Source organism: Trachypithecus francoisi, unplaced genomic scaffold (genome assembly GCF_009764315.1).
Source record: "Trachypithecus francoisi isolate TF-2019V2 unplaced genomic scaffold, Tfra_2.0 Lachesis_group10, whole genome shotgun sequence".
NCBI lineage: Eukaryota > Metazoa > Chordata > Mammalia > Primates > Cercopithecidae > Trachypithecus > Trachypithecus francoisi.
Genome location: NW_022681455.1, coordinates 17,834,477 through 17,849,876, shown reverse-complemented (window position 1 = coordinate 17,849,876; position 15,400 = coordinate 17,834,477). Strand labels below are relative to the sequence as shown.

General features: G+C 41.5%; 1 protein-coding gene across 1 annotated transcript; it reads right to left on the bottom strand.

Moving 5' to 3' along the window:
• Nucleotides 1-4,866: 4,866 nt before the first annotated feature.
• FAM8A1 (family with sequence similarity 8 member A1) lies at nt 4,867-12,876 on the bottom strand. Its single transcript, XM_033216317.1, has 5 exons — nt 12,038-12,876; nt 10,474-10,594; nt 8,092-8,215; nt 7,095-7,234; nt 4,867-5,340 (listed from the first exon to the last, which is right to left on the bottom strand). The coding sequence occupies exons 1-5, from the start codon at nt 12,744-12,746 to the stop codon at nt 5,196-5,198; spliced, it is 1,239 nt and encodes a 412-aa protein (XP_033072208.1). The 5' UTR covers nt 12,747-12,876; the 3' UTR covers nt 4,867-5,195.
• Between the last annotated feature and the right edge of the window lie 2,524 nt (nt 12,877-15,400).

Below are 15,400 nucleotides of genomic sequence, written 5' to 3'. Positions count from 1 at the left end.
AAATGGAATCTTTAGCCCCCAACCTGAGAAGTCTATAGGACTGCATTCAGAACTTTGGGCTTTTTTCAGTCTGACTAATTCTTGGGAACCTCCGCCTCTTGGGTTCAAGTGATTCTCCTGCCTCAGTCTCCCGAGGAGCTGGGACTACAGGTGTGCTCCACGACACCTGGCTAATTTTTGTATTTTTAGTAGAGACAGGGTTTCGCCATATTGGCCAGGCTGGTCTCAACCTCCTGACCTCGCTCGCGATCTGCCCACCTTGGCCTCCCAAAGTGCTGGGATTAACAGGCGTTAGCCATATGCCCGACCTTGGTTTGGGTTGTATGCTGCATACACAAGTGAAAATTGAGGATATTTGTGGATAGCGGGGAAAACAAATGTTGGAAAGAAAGTAATGAAAGCCCATTCTTCTCATGCTGGGCCAATGAGTAATGAAAATGGATTGACAGGGTCTCCCTCTGTCACCCAGGCTGGAATGCAGTGGTGCGATCATAGGTCACTGCATCCCTCAACTCCTCAGCTCGAGCAGTCTTCCTGCCTCAGTCTCCAGAGTAGCTGGGGACTACAGGTGTGTGCCACCATGCGAAGTTTTTTATTTTTTGTAGAGACAGGGACTCGATATCCGATCCTCTTGCCTTCCAATGTGCTGGAATTACAGGTGCGAGCTACCGAGCCCAGCCAGGAATTTTTTTTAATGAAAAATCATCTCTGAAGGGAGGAAAGTCATGTTCAGAAACTTTAATTGAATAATTAGGTAGGTGTTTTTACAATTTGGTTGACCAGAGGACTGGTGGCTCACTGAATGTACTGTTAGTAGTATTTGGCAGGGTATGTCAAATACATGTTCTAGGACCCCAACACCAGAAACTGACTGGGTCCAGATGGGGTCCAAAAGTCTGCATCATCAAATAAGCACCTGGCTGACTGATGCACTGAGGTTTGGGGGTGTCACTTTATAAGTAAAGTGTTTTGAGTAATTACAATTCCGGGCATTAAGAAAAAGGTACAGTTCAGACCACTGAAAAATGTCTTTAAGCCGCCTACTAATACTTGTTACAAATTCTCCTCTGAAATTACTTGTTTCATCTAATTATTTGAAATTATTGAACTAATTTTAACAACATATAACCAGGCCATATGCTGGTTAAGCCTGTGAATAACTCTTTAATTGGGAAGTATTATTTTACTTTGGAAAAGTAAAATACAATGGAAATTTTATAAAGGTTATTTTGGCCGGTCCATTTAATGGAAACTGACAAGTTTGGTCTAGTAAAATTGAGAAAGTGGGGGTAGTAGGCCTAGCTACATGCATCAGCTGTATGACCACGTCAGAGACTTTATATCCTTTTGTAATATGGGGCACCTTTTGTAACCTTGTCTCAAAAATCCACTGTAGTTCCAAAACATTAAGTTTGTGGCTAGGCTCATAACAGCAACACATTGTCTACAGGACTTGGACCATGTGTTAGCTACACTCTAGTTTATCCTTTGCCCTTGTGGAGTGATGAACCTGTTGTTTTGCTTCCTGCCCTTTCTCGCTGGATCTGTTCATAAAAGAAAGAACAGGAAAGGCTTTTAAGGTCAGAACTGGGTTTAAATTGCCCAGATGAGACTTGTGTGGTGGTTATGATGGTTAACAGCTCTTGAAGGACTGGATTAGTTTAATAGTAAGCTTAATTCATGTACAGGTAACTTGTGAGTGTGCCTGCTAAATCGTCCCTAAAGATGGACGATTCTTTTTTTCATAGATCTCTATTTCTGAAAGCATTCTAGTTTACTGCTAAACCCACTGGAAAAGCTGTATTTAGAAGCAATGACTCCCTAAGCAGGAGATTCCAGAGCGAACCATCTCAAAGAAACAGACAAAATACAGATTGATGACTAAGTATTTATTGAGACAATACAAACTGGTGGCGTACAAATTATTAAAAATAGAACGCTGAATTTTACTATAATGAACTGCAAAGAAATATGTACACTGTTTGAAATGGGAACTTTATCCAGGCAAGCATGGGATGTCAAGAGTGGCCTGTGGTACTGGAGACAAGGAATATCAAGTAATTGACATGTTACTTGTCCGATTTTAGGAATACTGTTATTCAGGCATATTCAAAGAAACAACTGCCTGTTTTAATAGGGATAAGTACATAATGAAAACATTTAATATCCATACCTCCCTCAAAAAGCCCTTTATTCCCAAGTAGCAACTAGTGTAAGTTAGTTTTCAATTCCTTTCTACCCTTCCTTTGCTAGAATGCATAACTAAAACATTCAAGTCACTGAAGGGAACAAATCCTTTTACTGTCACTTGAAACTAAAAACACTGACTCATTTTGTAATTTGGGTGAAGTAGCTCCCAAATATAATGCATTTTTTTCTATCCTATATGCTTGGGTAAAATCGGAGGAAGGTGAGTGCTTAGGCAAAAATAACTCCTGAACCAGTGGGAGCAAAGTTCAGTTGGGCAATACTCTTTATGATACTGACAAGTGAAGGCTTATTAGTTCAAAAAGTGCTGGCTTTATTTCTGTAGTCACAGAGTAGTCTAAAGGTAAGGCTTACTCAGCTCTTGGCTCCCACATGAATGTTATTCAGTATGCCAGATTTTTCTCAAGGTGCATTAGCCGCGCAGGATAATTTTACTGGTGGGAACAGCTTTTCTAGACATCCAAATTAACTGCCAATTCTGGTTTATCTTAGGGACATGCTCATTGAAACGGTATTCTCAGCTTGAATACTAAATTTTGTTCCCTTATTACGTTGTTAAAGTGATGAATATGTTTGTACAATGAAGACAACTTTCTTTTGCCTTTTTAGGCTACAGCTTCAGCATGGGAATTATACTTTGACACAGAAAATGAGGTCTATAAGTGAAATATAATACAGTGTTCTGGAAAGCAGGAGACTACCTTACAACCCCAAGAGAAAAATATGTGGCACTAAGGCCTGGTTCCTTCTTCCCTCATTGTTTTGTCACTTTTTCCCAAACGCCGGGCATCAAAATCTCTGCACAAATGCTGAACTCATCAACTGAAACAGACTCTTGGGTTCTATTACAAAGGCAAATAATATTTCTATGTATTTTGTAGGGTTATATAGTAAATAACTTGAATCCATGGTTGGATCTGACTGAACCTACAGAGATCTGAATGACTCATATATAGAAAATGTGCAATATTCTAAGTATAAAAAGTTAAACTGGACTAGTTTGTTTTTGTTTTATAGTATAAATGAAAATGACCTAGATGGTCAACTATTCAATTATCTGAGCAGAAATTATGAATGAAAGATGTACTCCAGACCGATATGATTGAGGGACAGTTCAACTTGAATTCCCCAGTGGCAAAAGTGTTGCATAAACTAATGCTGGTGTATACCCTACTAAAGTGTCAAGTTATGTAACATCTCCTAATTTTAAAAATGAAAGATTTTTCTTCTTTTTTTCACTGTGAAGGGCAGTAACACTAACTCTTCCCCATGGGTGCAAGTGAATGATTTATTTAGTACATTGACATACTTAACTATTAGTGTTTCTGGGAAGCTAGATTTGATATAAACTTATTCTGAAAAACATGGTTTATGAAATTTTATAATAAAATTATTAATAGACTGTTTCTATAATCAAATGTGAATATCTGTTGTCACAGTTTTAAATGTAAAAGAAAAACCTTTGAAAATTAATATAGTGATAATAGACATGTACTGTGTTTGCTATTAAATTTAAGACCAAGAATGAATACTGCCTAGATTGATCCCTTAAGTAATCAATTTTTGAACTGTGCAATGCAGTTTAGTGTGTCTTTGGAAAATGATGTCAGAGCTGGAGAAAATACCTAAAAATGAAAACTCAAACCATAAATAGTGCAGGTATATCTCAGCACAGCTAAATGGGACATCTAGGAAAAGCACACACACAGAATAAAACCCCACAATTCTGCTTCAACAGAAGAATAAAGCAAAATGGCAATATACACAGTATCACTTTGCTTAACATTTCCCCCCAAACTTTAGCAGACCCAAAATGAGCTTAAAGAACCTAGAATAATGTCTGGGAATGATAGTCTCCCTTGCTTTAGAGAGAACAGTCCATAACGGGAAAATTGCTAATATTTTGCAAGCTATTAATAGTATTTAGAGTTAATCATGAATTACTAAGATTTTTTTTAACTCCTTGATGTTTCAACAGTCATGGAACTATATAAAATATGAGGAAAGTAGTATGAATATGCTGTATATAAACAGAATTTACACTCATTGAGAACACTGAGAAGCACTAATACTTTCTTCATGCTGCACACATACTGGGAATACTTCTACAGTAAATATGCAACTGTTTGATGGAGGTGATTTCTCCCCACATATTTATAGTCTGATTCAGGGCACTGAAAACACTTGCACATAAAATTATAAGTTAAAATTATAAGTTCAATTTACACTGAAAACTTACTCCCCCACCATTAAAAGTAATCACTAACTTACCTTTAAAAAAAAACCAATTAACATAAGCAATGTGACTTAATACTTTTTCATCATCATGAGAAACTTGCCCCTAAATACATGTTCAAGCATTAAGAATAGTTGTAAAGTTTCATCATTACCAGAGGGAACTGCAGTATGGATTGGAAAACTTCAGCTAAGGGAACTGCTAGGCCTGCCTCACTTCTCCCTTTCTCTCGCAGCCAACTCACCGGATCTCCTGGGATGGGAGACAGTGGATTATCCAATTTGTGTTCTCATTCCCTCACCTAAACACCAAAGACAGTTTCCCCAGAAAGTGTAAACTAAAAGATGAGTTACACAGGTGTTTACAAAACACAACTGGACATTTTCCATTATTTTGGGATAAACCAAAATTTTAAAGTTTCATTTGGAGATTTCAAAGCTGAAAATGCTTTCAGCAAATTCTTAGATCTTAAGAAAGTATATACTGTCCATTGTTTATAAAATCATTTGCCTTTTTGATCTAAACATTTTAATACTTGAATTTAATAGGTTTTTTCTTCTGGAAAAGTTCTTTGGCATTCAAGTAAAATCAAGTAAAATCAATACTTTCAGAGTAGTCACCTGCATCACACTGGAGTGACTGCTTTAATTTCTAAATCATCAATTAGTGTATAACCCAGGGATACTGATGGCCTTGATACATAATTTAGTCTTGTCAGTATAGTGTGTGGAAATCAGGGCTTTGGGGGGCATCATCTGACTCCATTTCTTTTTACCACAATGGTTCCTGCTACAATGTCATAAGCTGTTCGATTATGCTGAAAAAACAGCAGTGTGATGAAAGCAGGGAAAAAAGAAGCAATCGAAAAATTCTTGATCAAAGCTCGTATAGTGGACCTAAAATATTAAAGCAAAAATATCAGGTAAGTTACACATCAAACCACATATAGATTAATGGTATCCCATCAAGTTCAAAACAGACATTTAAAACACAATCATACTTCTCTACAAAAGTCTACAGGGAAAAAGACATTCAAAGTATAGTTGAGAGAATTTTTATCTTTGATATATTTTCAAGTATCAATGTATCATGATCAAACTCTAAAGACTTCAACAACATAAAAGACCTTAGAACTTGAACATAAAAAGCAATAATAAACATGTCTCAGAATATTGAACTAAGGGTTTACAGAGCTTTCTAGTATTTTTCTCAGAAGAAATGAACATGAATTCTGAGTATTTTCTGAGTAGGCTTACTGTAGTTCCATTTATCTACCTTATAGAAAGAACTTGCATTTTAAAGTACTGTGTGTTCTTTAATCAGCATTTTCCTTTGTGGGATCCAGTGATTAAGCAAAGCTTTTAAAAGCTTTCAGCAATCACTCAGAATGGACCATTATCCTACTTATGTTAGATTTCTGCCTTTTAGTGCACTGAAGGGCTGCAGAAAAGTACAGTGGCTGTGAATCCAGACTAAATTCAGAACCATCTTCTACCAATTACTAGTTGTATTCCACATATCCACATCTGCAAAAAGGGAACAATAGTATCTATCTTGAGGTTGTTAGCATTAAATTAGTTAATACACATGCAGTGTTACTAACAGTGCAGGTAGGTAAAAAGTACTCAATAAACACTAGCCATTACCGACTCTTATTAAAAGAAGTAGGTTTATGACTACCAAATTTTAAGAAAAATTTGAAGACGGCAAAACCAAAGTTTCTATAGTCACTTGTTTATATTTCTTGATGTAACAATCCAGCTCTGAATCATTCTGGCAAAAATTGCAGCCACTATCTTGTTTGGCTCAACTGACTACCAGCCACTCACCTCCATAATTTCCATTATCACTGGTTGTACCTTACCCCAGCACTAGATGCCAACAGTTAACCTTGAGTACTGCAGTATTACAAGCTCTCACCTAACAGCAGGAGAAAGATGCACGAATGCATAGCTGTCAAAACTCTTAGTGCCTATTCAAGATGGAATAATGACAGGTATGGCCAAATGGAGACTCAAGGCAGATTAGTACCGGACCTAATGTCCACAGATCCAGAGAATAATAAAGCTGGTCATGGAGCACTAATACAGCATCAACACCCAAATCATCCTCTTATTGTGACTTATAATTCACAAAATGATCATCTTGAGGCCAGGCACAGTGGCTCATGCCTGTAATCCCAGCACTTTGGGAGGCCGAGGCAGGCGGATCACGCGGTCAGGAGATAGAGATCATCTGGGCTAACACAGTGAAACCCTGTCTCTACTAAAAATACAAAAAATTAGCCAGGCATGGTAGCAGGTGCCTGTAGTCCCACCTACTCAGGAGGCTGAGGCAGGAGAATCACTTGAACCCGGGAGGCGGAGCTTGCAGTGAGCCGAGACTGCGCTACTGCACTCCACCCTGGGCAACAGAGCAAGACTCTTGTCTCAAAAAAAAAAAAAAAAAAAGATCATCTTGAAAATGTATACTGTAAAAGGGTGTAAAAAGAGGTCTATAATCATGTAACACAGCTGAAATAAATATTCAAACTTTGTTTTAAACTTAATAAATACAAGCTTATCTATATGCTATGAAGAAAAAAACCCAATATTCTAAAACACATTATTTTCATAAGTATGTAGTAGATTAAGCTAAGAAAAGGACTTACGTTGTAATGCTCACATTTGAGGAAGGAATCACTAAAACCCGACTTGGTGCAATAAGCACTGATGTATCACATGTCACAACTCGAAGCCCCAGTAGGAACTTCCCTGGGGTAGCTCCACCTGCTCCCCAAATGCAAATTATCTAAGGAAAGAAGGATGATTTTAAAATAACTTACTGGCTCAACTATACCAACTTTAAAGATAAACTTTTCCTACCGTATTATTTCATGTTCTAATTTTTCAAGTTGAAAGAATTTACACAGAATACTCAAAAGTTAACTATTTAACTTAATGCATTTCTGTAGGTCTCTAACATGTCCAATACCATGAGATGTCTGTCTCCTGTAATATTTCTCTGACTACTATACTTTGTAGCAAGTTGTTTCTGCGGAAAACTACATTGGAAGTTCCACAACCAATTTACAAGTACATTTTTGGACCACAATCTATGAGTGAAATTTTATTTGAATTTCTAAGACTGAGAAATATTACAAAGAAATTGTAAAATGTCTCTTTTCCAAAAGTTTTTACGTAATGATTAGTTAAAATTTGGAAAAAAACAGTAAAGTAGACATACAGAAAAGACATGAATGATTATAAATTTCTATTACTTTTTTGTCTTGGGCTGATAATCTAAACTTAGATTGTTGGCTGGGTGCAGTGGCTCATGCCTGTAATCCTAGCACTTTGGGAGGCCAAGGTGGGCGGATCACTGAGGCTGGGAGTTTGAGACCAGCCTGGCCTACATGGCAAAACCCTGTCTCTACTAAAAATACAAAAATTAGCCGGGTGTGGTGGTATGCACCTGTAGTCCCACCTACTCAGGAGGCTGAGACAGGAGAATCACTTGAACTCAGGAGGCAGAGGGTGCAGTGAGCCAAGATCATACCACTGCACTCCAGCCTGGGCAACAGAGCGAGACCTGTCTCAAAAAAATTAAATGTAAAAACATAAAATTAGATTGTTAAATACTAATTCTTGCTGAAGTCAGTAGCTTACCTCATAGAAACAAACTAATAATCTGTATATAAGAGCCACAACCATCATTTTCTGCAAGTCTTCCATTGATGTGTCTTCATCTATTTCTTCTATTATATAATGCATAGCAAACTTAGAGATATCCCTATACAAAATAATATTTTGGGGTTATAAAGAATTAGTTACCAGAATAGTAGCACTGATTTTTTTTCATTAGTGTAAGTCATACATTTTAATTGAAATTCCAAACTGATCTTTAGATTCCCAACCACCTAGTATCATAAAGCATTCATTAGTTTATTCAATAAATAAGTAGCATTATCATGAGCAGACACTGTACTAGCCCCTGGGAAATAAGGGTGAATGAATTCACATGGTCCCTGCTTTCATGGAGGGTCTAACCTAGCAAAGAAAACAGAACAATAAATAAGCAGCAATAATAAAGTGGGATGAGTACTGTGATGGGGAACCGAGGATACTATGGAAACACACACCAGGTACACTTAACCTTGTGAAGGTTTCCCAGAAAAGACAGATGAGGACCTGAAGGATGAAGAGAAGTTAGACTAAGAGGGAATAATGTTCCAGAAAGAGGGAACAGCAGGAGAGAAAGTCTGGGAGAAAGATAGTATGTGATAGAAGCTGTAAGCAGTTTGGTGTGGCTCATATACTAAATGTGAGAGGTGGTAGTGATTAAGAAATAAAGGCAGGGTGTGGTGGTATGCATCTGTAGTCCCACCTACTCAGGAGGCTGAGACAGCCTCCTGAGTATAAACCACATGATGAAATTCAGACTTTATCCTGCTGGTAAAGAGAAACCACTGAAGGGGCCGAGCATGGTGGCTCACGCATGTAATCCCAGCACTTGCGGAGGCTGAGGTGGGAGGATTGTCTGAGTCCAGGATTTTGAGCATGGTGGCTCACGCATATAATCCCAGCACTTGCGGAGGCTGAGGTGGGAGGATTGTCTGAGTCCAGGATTTTGAAAACAACCTGGGCAACATAGACCCCATCTCTAAAAAAACAAAAATAATAAAAATTTTAAAAAGAGAAACTACTGAAGGGTTTTCAGGTAGGAAAGGAGCACAACCAGGATTTATGATCACTTTGGTTTTATATCAGAGACTGGATTGAGATAAAACAGGAGACTGAGTTACCACTAGAAGGCTTCTGCTATAATCCAAGCAAGAGATGACAGTAATTGGAGGAGGGAGAAGCAATGATGATAAAAAATGCCAGGTGCAGTGGCTCATGCTTGTAATTTCAGCACTTTGGGAAGCTGAGGCAGGAGGATCATTTGAGCACAGGAGTTTGAGACTAGCCTGGGCAACATAGGGAGACCCCGTGTCTAAGAAAAAAAAAAAAATGTTTTAATTAGCTAGGCATAGTGGAGCATACCTGTGGTCCCAGCTCCTTGAGAGGCCGAGGTGGGAGTATAGCTTGGGCACAGGAGATCAAGGCTGCAGTGAGCCGTGATTGTACTACTGCACTCCAGCCTGGGTGACAGAGCAAGACCCTGTCTCAAAAAAAGAAAAATGATCTGGCAGTGAAGAGGTCTGGGGTTGAAAGCTATTCAGGAAACCGAACATAAAGGAGTTGGTATTTCACTGGATGTGTAGTGGGGTGAGAGAGGGAGGGACAGGGAGAAATCACAGTAACAAGTTTCTGGCAAGGACCCTGAAATGTGACTGCACAGGTTTGTATCTTGACTCTGTCATTTACTACCTTTGTAACATTTTAAGTTCTGTGCTCAACTTTTCATAAACCCAAATCTCCAACTCTATAAAATGGTGGTATTAATCTCTACACCTCATTTGGTATTAAGATTAAATAAGAATCCATATAAAGAAGTGAGCAAGCTCAATATATGGCATATAGAAAGTACTCAGGAAGTGATAACTGCTATTACGATTATCGTTAATCTGGAAGGATTACTCAAATGTCTCAATTTGAAGTTCACTTGGGACTTGCCCCACAGTATAAGCAATCCCATCTGGAAATGCCATCTAGTTGATTATTAATTCACCTACCAAAAGCTCTTTATACCTTTGTCTTTAAAGACTCCACAATATAGCAAGAGGGAACAGGATAGTGAGAGGTAAATTAGTTCCTGGCCTAAAAGAATACGTGAATAAAATCAAAGCAGGTTTGGAGGCTCTTTTTACCTATTTTTGATAGGTGAGATTCCCACACATCTTATAGAATTCAGTAAGTTATTTTTTTCTTTGTAAATATTTCTTAAAATCAATAAGAAAACAATAAATTTGACAAAGCTCTTATAAAGAAATCAAGACACTCACAAGCCCATTATCAATATAATCACATGTAGACAAACAGAATGTAACAAAACAAGATCTTTAAACAGTAGAAATTAAAACCTTTCTGCAAATCTCCTCAACTTACTTTATCCCACTGAGGTGCATAATGCTTAAGACAATGGTTGCTTTTATAAAGAAGAGAATAAAGAAATCCACCATCTCTGCCATAAATCTGTGGGCCAAGGATGGAATAACATATTCTCTGCCTGTAAATTAAAAAAAAAAAAAAAAGTTAGGAAAAACGAATCATTTCACACAAGCCTTGGAACACAAGCCATGTAATGAATTGGTAAAGAAAGTCAAGGTACAACTTAAAAAACAATATTTATAACCTTGCAGCAACTATTGATATTGATTCCGCCAAGAACCCATGTTACTAAAACAGAGTAACAGTACTCCACTATTTACTGAACTTAAAAGTTTGCTTTCATCACCTTAACGTTTAAAAATTGATTTCACACGGCCAGGCGCAGTGACTTACGTCTGTAAACTCAGCACTTCGGAAGGCCGAGGCGGGCGGATTGCTTGAGATCAGGAGTTCCAGACCAGTCTGGCCCTTGCCAACATGGCGAAACTCCGTCTCAACAAAAAATACAAAAATTAGCCGGGCGTGGTGGCGCATGCCTATAGTCCCAGCTACTAGGGAAGCTGAGGTGGCAGGATGGTTTGAACCTGGGAGGCACAGGTTGCAGTGAGCCAAGATCGCGCCACTGCACTATCCAGGTTGGGCAACAGAAGCAGACCTTGTCCCCCCGCCCACTTTCCCCCCAAAAAACTGATTTCACAGATAAATTCGATTAGTGTATCCAATATATTTCACTAGAACTCTAATGAGGAGAATCCAGGTGATCACATCTAAGTGACAAAAAAATTAAACATTTTTTAGTGCAAATCAAGGTTAAATATTGGCAATTAGTACAAAGTAAATCCCTGTAACGCCCCCCTCATTTTTTTTTTACTTTGTTTTACTTTCTTTAAAATAAACCCAATGAGTATCTGTCTGTCATCCTAAATTCTGACTGGGATCAGAGGCATCTATTAGTTCTTGTCCCATCTATCTGTGGCTAAATAAACGAAAAGTCTTAACTAATGGATTAAATAGTAAACTAAGAAGTGTACCTAATTCAAAATATTCTAGTTCACACACAGAAGCAAAAACAATTACACAATATACAAGATCAATAAGCCCGAGCTTCCTAACTCCACTTGTATCCATGTCAATCTCCTTTCATATCTGGTCAGTTCCACTGTCCTAAGTTGCCAATGTCTGAAGAATTTCCAGCATTACCAGTCGAGCCCCTCCAAAAGTGGGTTTGCCATTTGCGAATTTAGCTTTGGACCTCACTCTGCAGAGCGTGAAAACCAAAGGAAGAGGATGGTTTGAAGAGCAATTTCTTTTCACGAAGAAACAACTAGTCCCACGAGTAAAGGAATCAATTCGGAGTGCCAGGTCTAAAGGACGATGAAACCGTATTGCCTCCTCGTACATTTTGGGAATTTAGGGCCTGGACAAACGATAGCTAGTGCACGGGCAGGATGGTCAATTAGAGTAGCAGCAGCAGTTACAGGTCTAAAAAGCGTGCCAGCTCCACCCCACAGGTCCCCGAAGACACTTCTACTCTGCCCCGCCTCCACCTCGCGCTTCTCACCTGCCTGTCGCCCGGTCTCGCTCGGGCTTCGCGAAGGGGCTGCGGATCCTACCCTCGTCACTGGAGTGGCCCGGATCGACGCCTGCCCATGAGGAGCCCGGGGTCCCAGGCCCGCGACTGGAGCAGGGGTGCTGATGCCGGCAGGTGTCCGCGGGTCAGGCCCCATGGCCCCTGGGCTCAGGAAGTAGAAGGGGTTGTAATAGGCCAGCTGCGGGGGCGGCGGCGCCGCGGCCTGGGGAACAGGAGCGCCACCCGAAGGGAAGCTCTGCGGGGACGGCTGGGGGCTGCAGTAGGCGGGGAAGGCGGCCAGGCCGCTGTGCCAGGTGAGGTAGCCGCAGTAGGACTGCCACAGCCACTCGTGCACTTGCCGGGAGTACTCGCGGGCGCTGAGCCGCGCCGGTCTCTCCCGCGGCGCCGCGGCTTCGGGCGCCTCGCAGTCCGCCTGCTCCTGCAGCCCCGGACTGGAGCCGGAGGCCGCCTCCCCGCGCTTCCTGAGCTCGCGCGGCGCATCCAATTCGTCGGCGGCGGCGGCCGCGAGGCCCGGGGCTATGGGCCGACCCGGGGCCTGGGGTTCGGCTTGGGGGTCGTCGCGGGGGCATGGGACGGCGGTGGTAGCAGGGCCTTTCAGGGAAGGGACGAGCTCGTGGTCCCCTCCGCCATCGTCCTGCCCGGGAGGGCGGCCTCGGGCTTCCTCGTGCCCCTCGGCCATAGTCACCTCAGCAGCACCCTCCGGGGTACCTGTCACTGCTCCGTTTCCCTGCCTCAATAGCCCCTCCCGAACAGCTCGGTCGCCACCGCAGCAGCCGCAGGCGTCAACAATCCCCCGCCGGAAGCGGAAGCCCCGCCCCTCAGGAGCGTCGCCCGCCGCCGGGCGGAGCTGGGAAGGGAGGGCGGGGAGGTGCGGCTGCAGTCCCAGGTTCGGGCCCTAGTAGTCGCTGGCATGTAGGTAACTGGGACGAGACCGTCGCCTCCTCCCTTTTACGGCTTTACGTCTGTGGCTCGAGGCCTCTCTGTATATTCACGTGGGGTTGGGCCTAGTTGTCCTGGGAGAAACTGCAGATGGATGAGGAGCATTTCCGAGACAGGTCCCAGGGCCAGCGCAGCCTTTTCTGTTGCAGAACCGCGACTGTTGTTTTGTGCTCCATTCCAGTTAACCATTAGTACTCGAGAAGGTGGTAGAGAACGCATCTATCCCCTTAGAAGATAAGAAATTAAAAACCAAACTAAACTGGAACCTATATTAATATATTGGTACCACTGAGACATAGGAAAATATATTAAAATATAAGTAGTAAGGTGCTATATATAATTCAGAGGAAGGGGAAATTATGCACAGGCTAGACTGCTAACAAAAGGCTCCAAAGCCTGGGATATGCTGAGGACCTTTCCATAACAGAAAATGAAAAGGCACCTAAATTTGAGACTAGATTTGAGGAAAGGCACAGTTCCGCTGGAGTAGAAAGTGTGTGTCTACCACAGTGGAAAGTAAGTTTTCATAAATGCAGACTAGCTCCAGGGTGAGGACAGAATTCAGCTTTTAAATCAGTATGATCCGTCTTCTTTTACATTTGAAAATCTCTGCAGCGATATGTCATTGTATCCCCAGCACCATACAAAGGACATACAAGGGCCAAATACTGTGGGAATATTTATTAATGATATTAATGATGATGCTGTCCGGGCCAAGGGAAAACTTCACCCTCCGAACATTCTCTGAAAGTCACTGACAGGAGGCAGTTAATAGGGGAGAAGACGTAGACATTGATTTGATCATCCTTTTATGTGACACGATAGCCTTCAGAATGAAGACCCAAAGATAACAAGGGAGATTGTGCATTTGTATGCTCAGGTTCAACAAAGCATGGACAGCCGTATAGCAAAATGATTGGACAAAAAACACTCTAACGCCAACAGGCAGGAAGCCCAGCAAGGCCTGTCTAGATTCTCCTTGGGCTCTCTGCAGCATTCCTTCCTTCTGGGTATGGAACAGGACCCTCTGGAATGGGGGCTGTGGCCTACAACAGTTAAACAAGGTAGGTCAGATAATTTCTTTCTTTTATTTTCCTTTTTTTTTTTTTTGACAGAGTTTCGCTCTTGTCGCCCAGTCTGGAGTGCGATGGCATGATCTCGGCTCACCGCAACCTCCCACTCCCGCGTTCAAGTGATTCTCCTGTCAGCCTCCCAAAGTAGCTGGGATTACAGTTGCCCACCACCACACCCAGCTAATTTTTTTTGTATTTTTAGTTGAGATGGGGTTTCACCATGTTGGCTAGGCTGGTCTTGAACTCCTGACCTCAGGTGATCCACCTGCCTCGGCCTCCCAGAATGCTAGGATTACAGATGTGAGTCACTGCCCTCGGCCAGATAATTTCTTTATGTACACTTTTTGCTCTTGTCACCCAGGCTGGAGTGCAATGGCACAATCTTGGCTCACTGCAACCTCCACCTCCCGGGTTCAAGCTATTCTCCTGCCTCACCCTCCCGAGTGCAGGCATGCGCCATCACACCCAGCTAATTTTTGTATTAGAGATGGGGTTTCACCATGTTGGCCAGGTTAATCTCGAACTCCTGACCTCAGGTGACCTGCCCACCTCAGCCTCCCAAAGTTCTGCGATTACAGCTGTGAGCCAACACCCCGGCTCATTTATGTTTTATATAACCTTATTAACATAGCCCGAAGGCAATTTTATGTAATATTTTACATAATGTTGTGCCTGAAAGAAAGCTTGAGTACACTGATCCATCAGAAAGCAAAAGTGTCACTATCTTAGCCACCCATGTGGCCAGTCTGAGTTGTTTGGCATCACCATCATTCCTGACTGAATTTATGTGCTACTGAGGAGCAATCATTTTTTTATACTTATTCACACATAACTACGTAATAGTAAAAACTATGACATACTGTTAATGAAAAATGAAAAAATGGGAAAAATTTTAATGAGTGAAAAAAAAGAATGAGTAAAGGTTAAGTTAGCAGCACAGTAGCACCGTCAGAAAACCTGAATAGCTATAAACAACAACAAACAATGGTAAGCTTTCAGTATCCACTACGATGCTGTTTTGATTAAAAAGTTATTGTATGGCTGGGCATGGTGGGTCGCACCTGTAATCCCAGCACTTTGGGAGGCCAAGGCAGGTGGATCACCTGAGGTCAGGAGTTTGAGACCAGCCTGAGCAACATAGCGAGGCCTTGTCTCCACAAAATATTTAAAAAATTAGCTGGGCATGGTGGCCACATCTGTAGTCTCAGCTACTCTGGAGGCTAAGGTGGGAGGATCTCTTGGGCCCAGGAGTTCGAGGCTGTAGTGAACCGTGATAGTGCTGCTGCATTCCAGCCTGGGTGACAGAGCAAGACCTTGTCTC

Coding starts and splice junctions, on each gene's coding strand:
- FAM8A1 (XM_033216317.1), bottom strand. CDS start 12,746: ATGGCCGAGGGGCACGAGGAAGCCCGAGGCCGCCCTCCCGGGCAGGAC. Junction 8,216..10,473: donor ATGCACCTCAGTGGGATAAA/GTAAGTTGAGGA, acceptor TATTTTGTATAG/GGATATCTCTAAGTTTGCTA. Junction 5,341..7,094: donor TCAAATGTGAGCATTACAAC/GTAAGTCCTTTT, acceptor TTAATATTTTAG/GTCCACTATACGAGCTTTGA.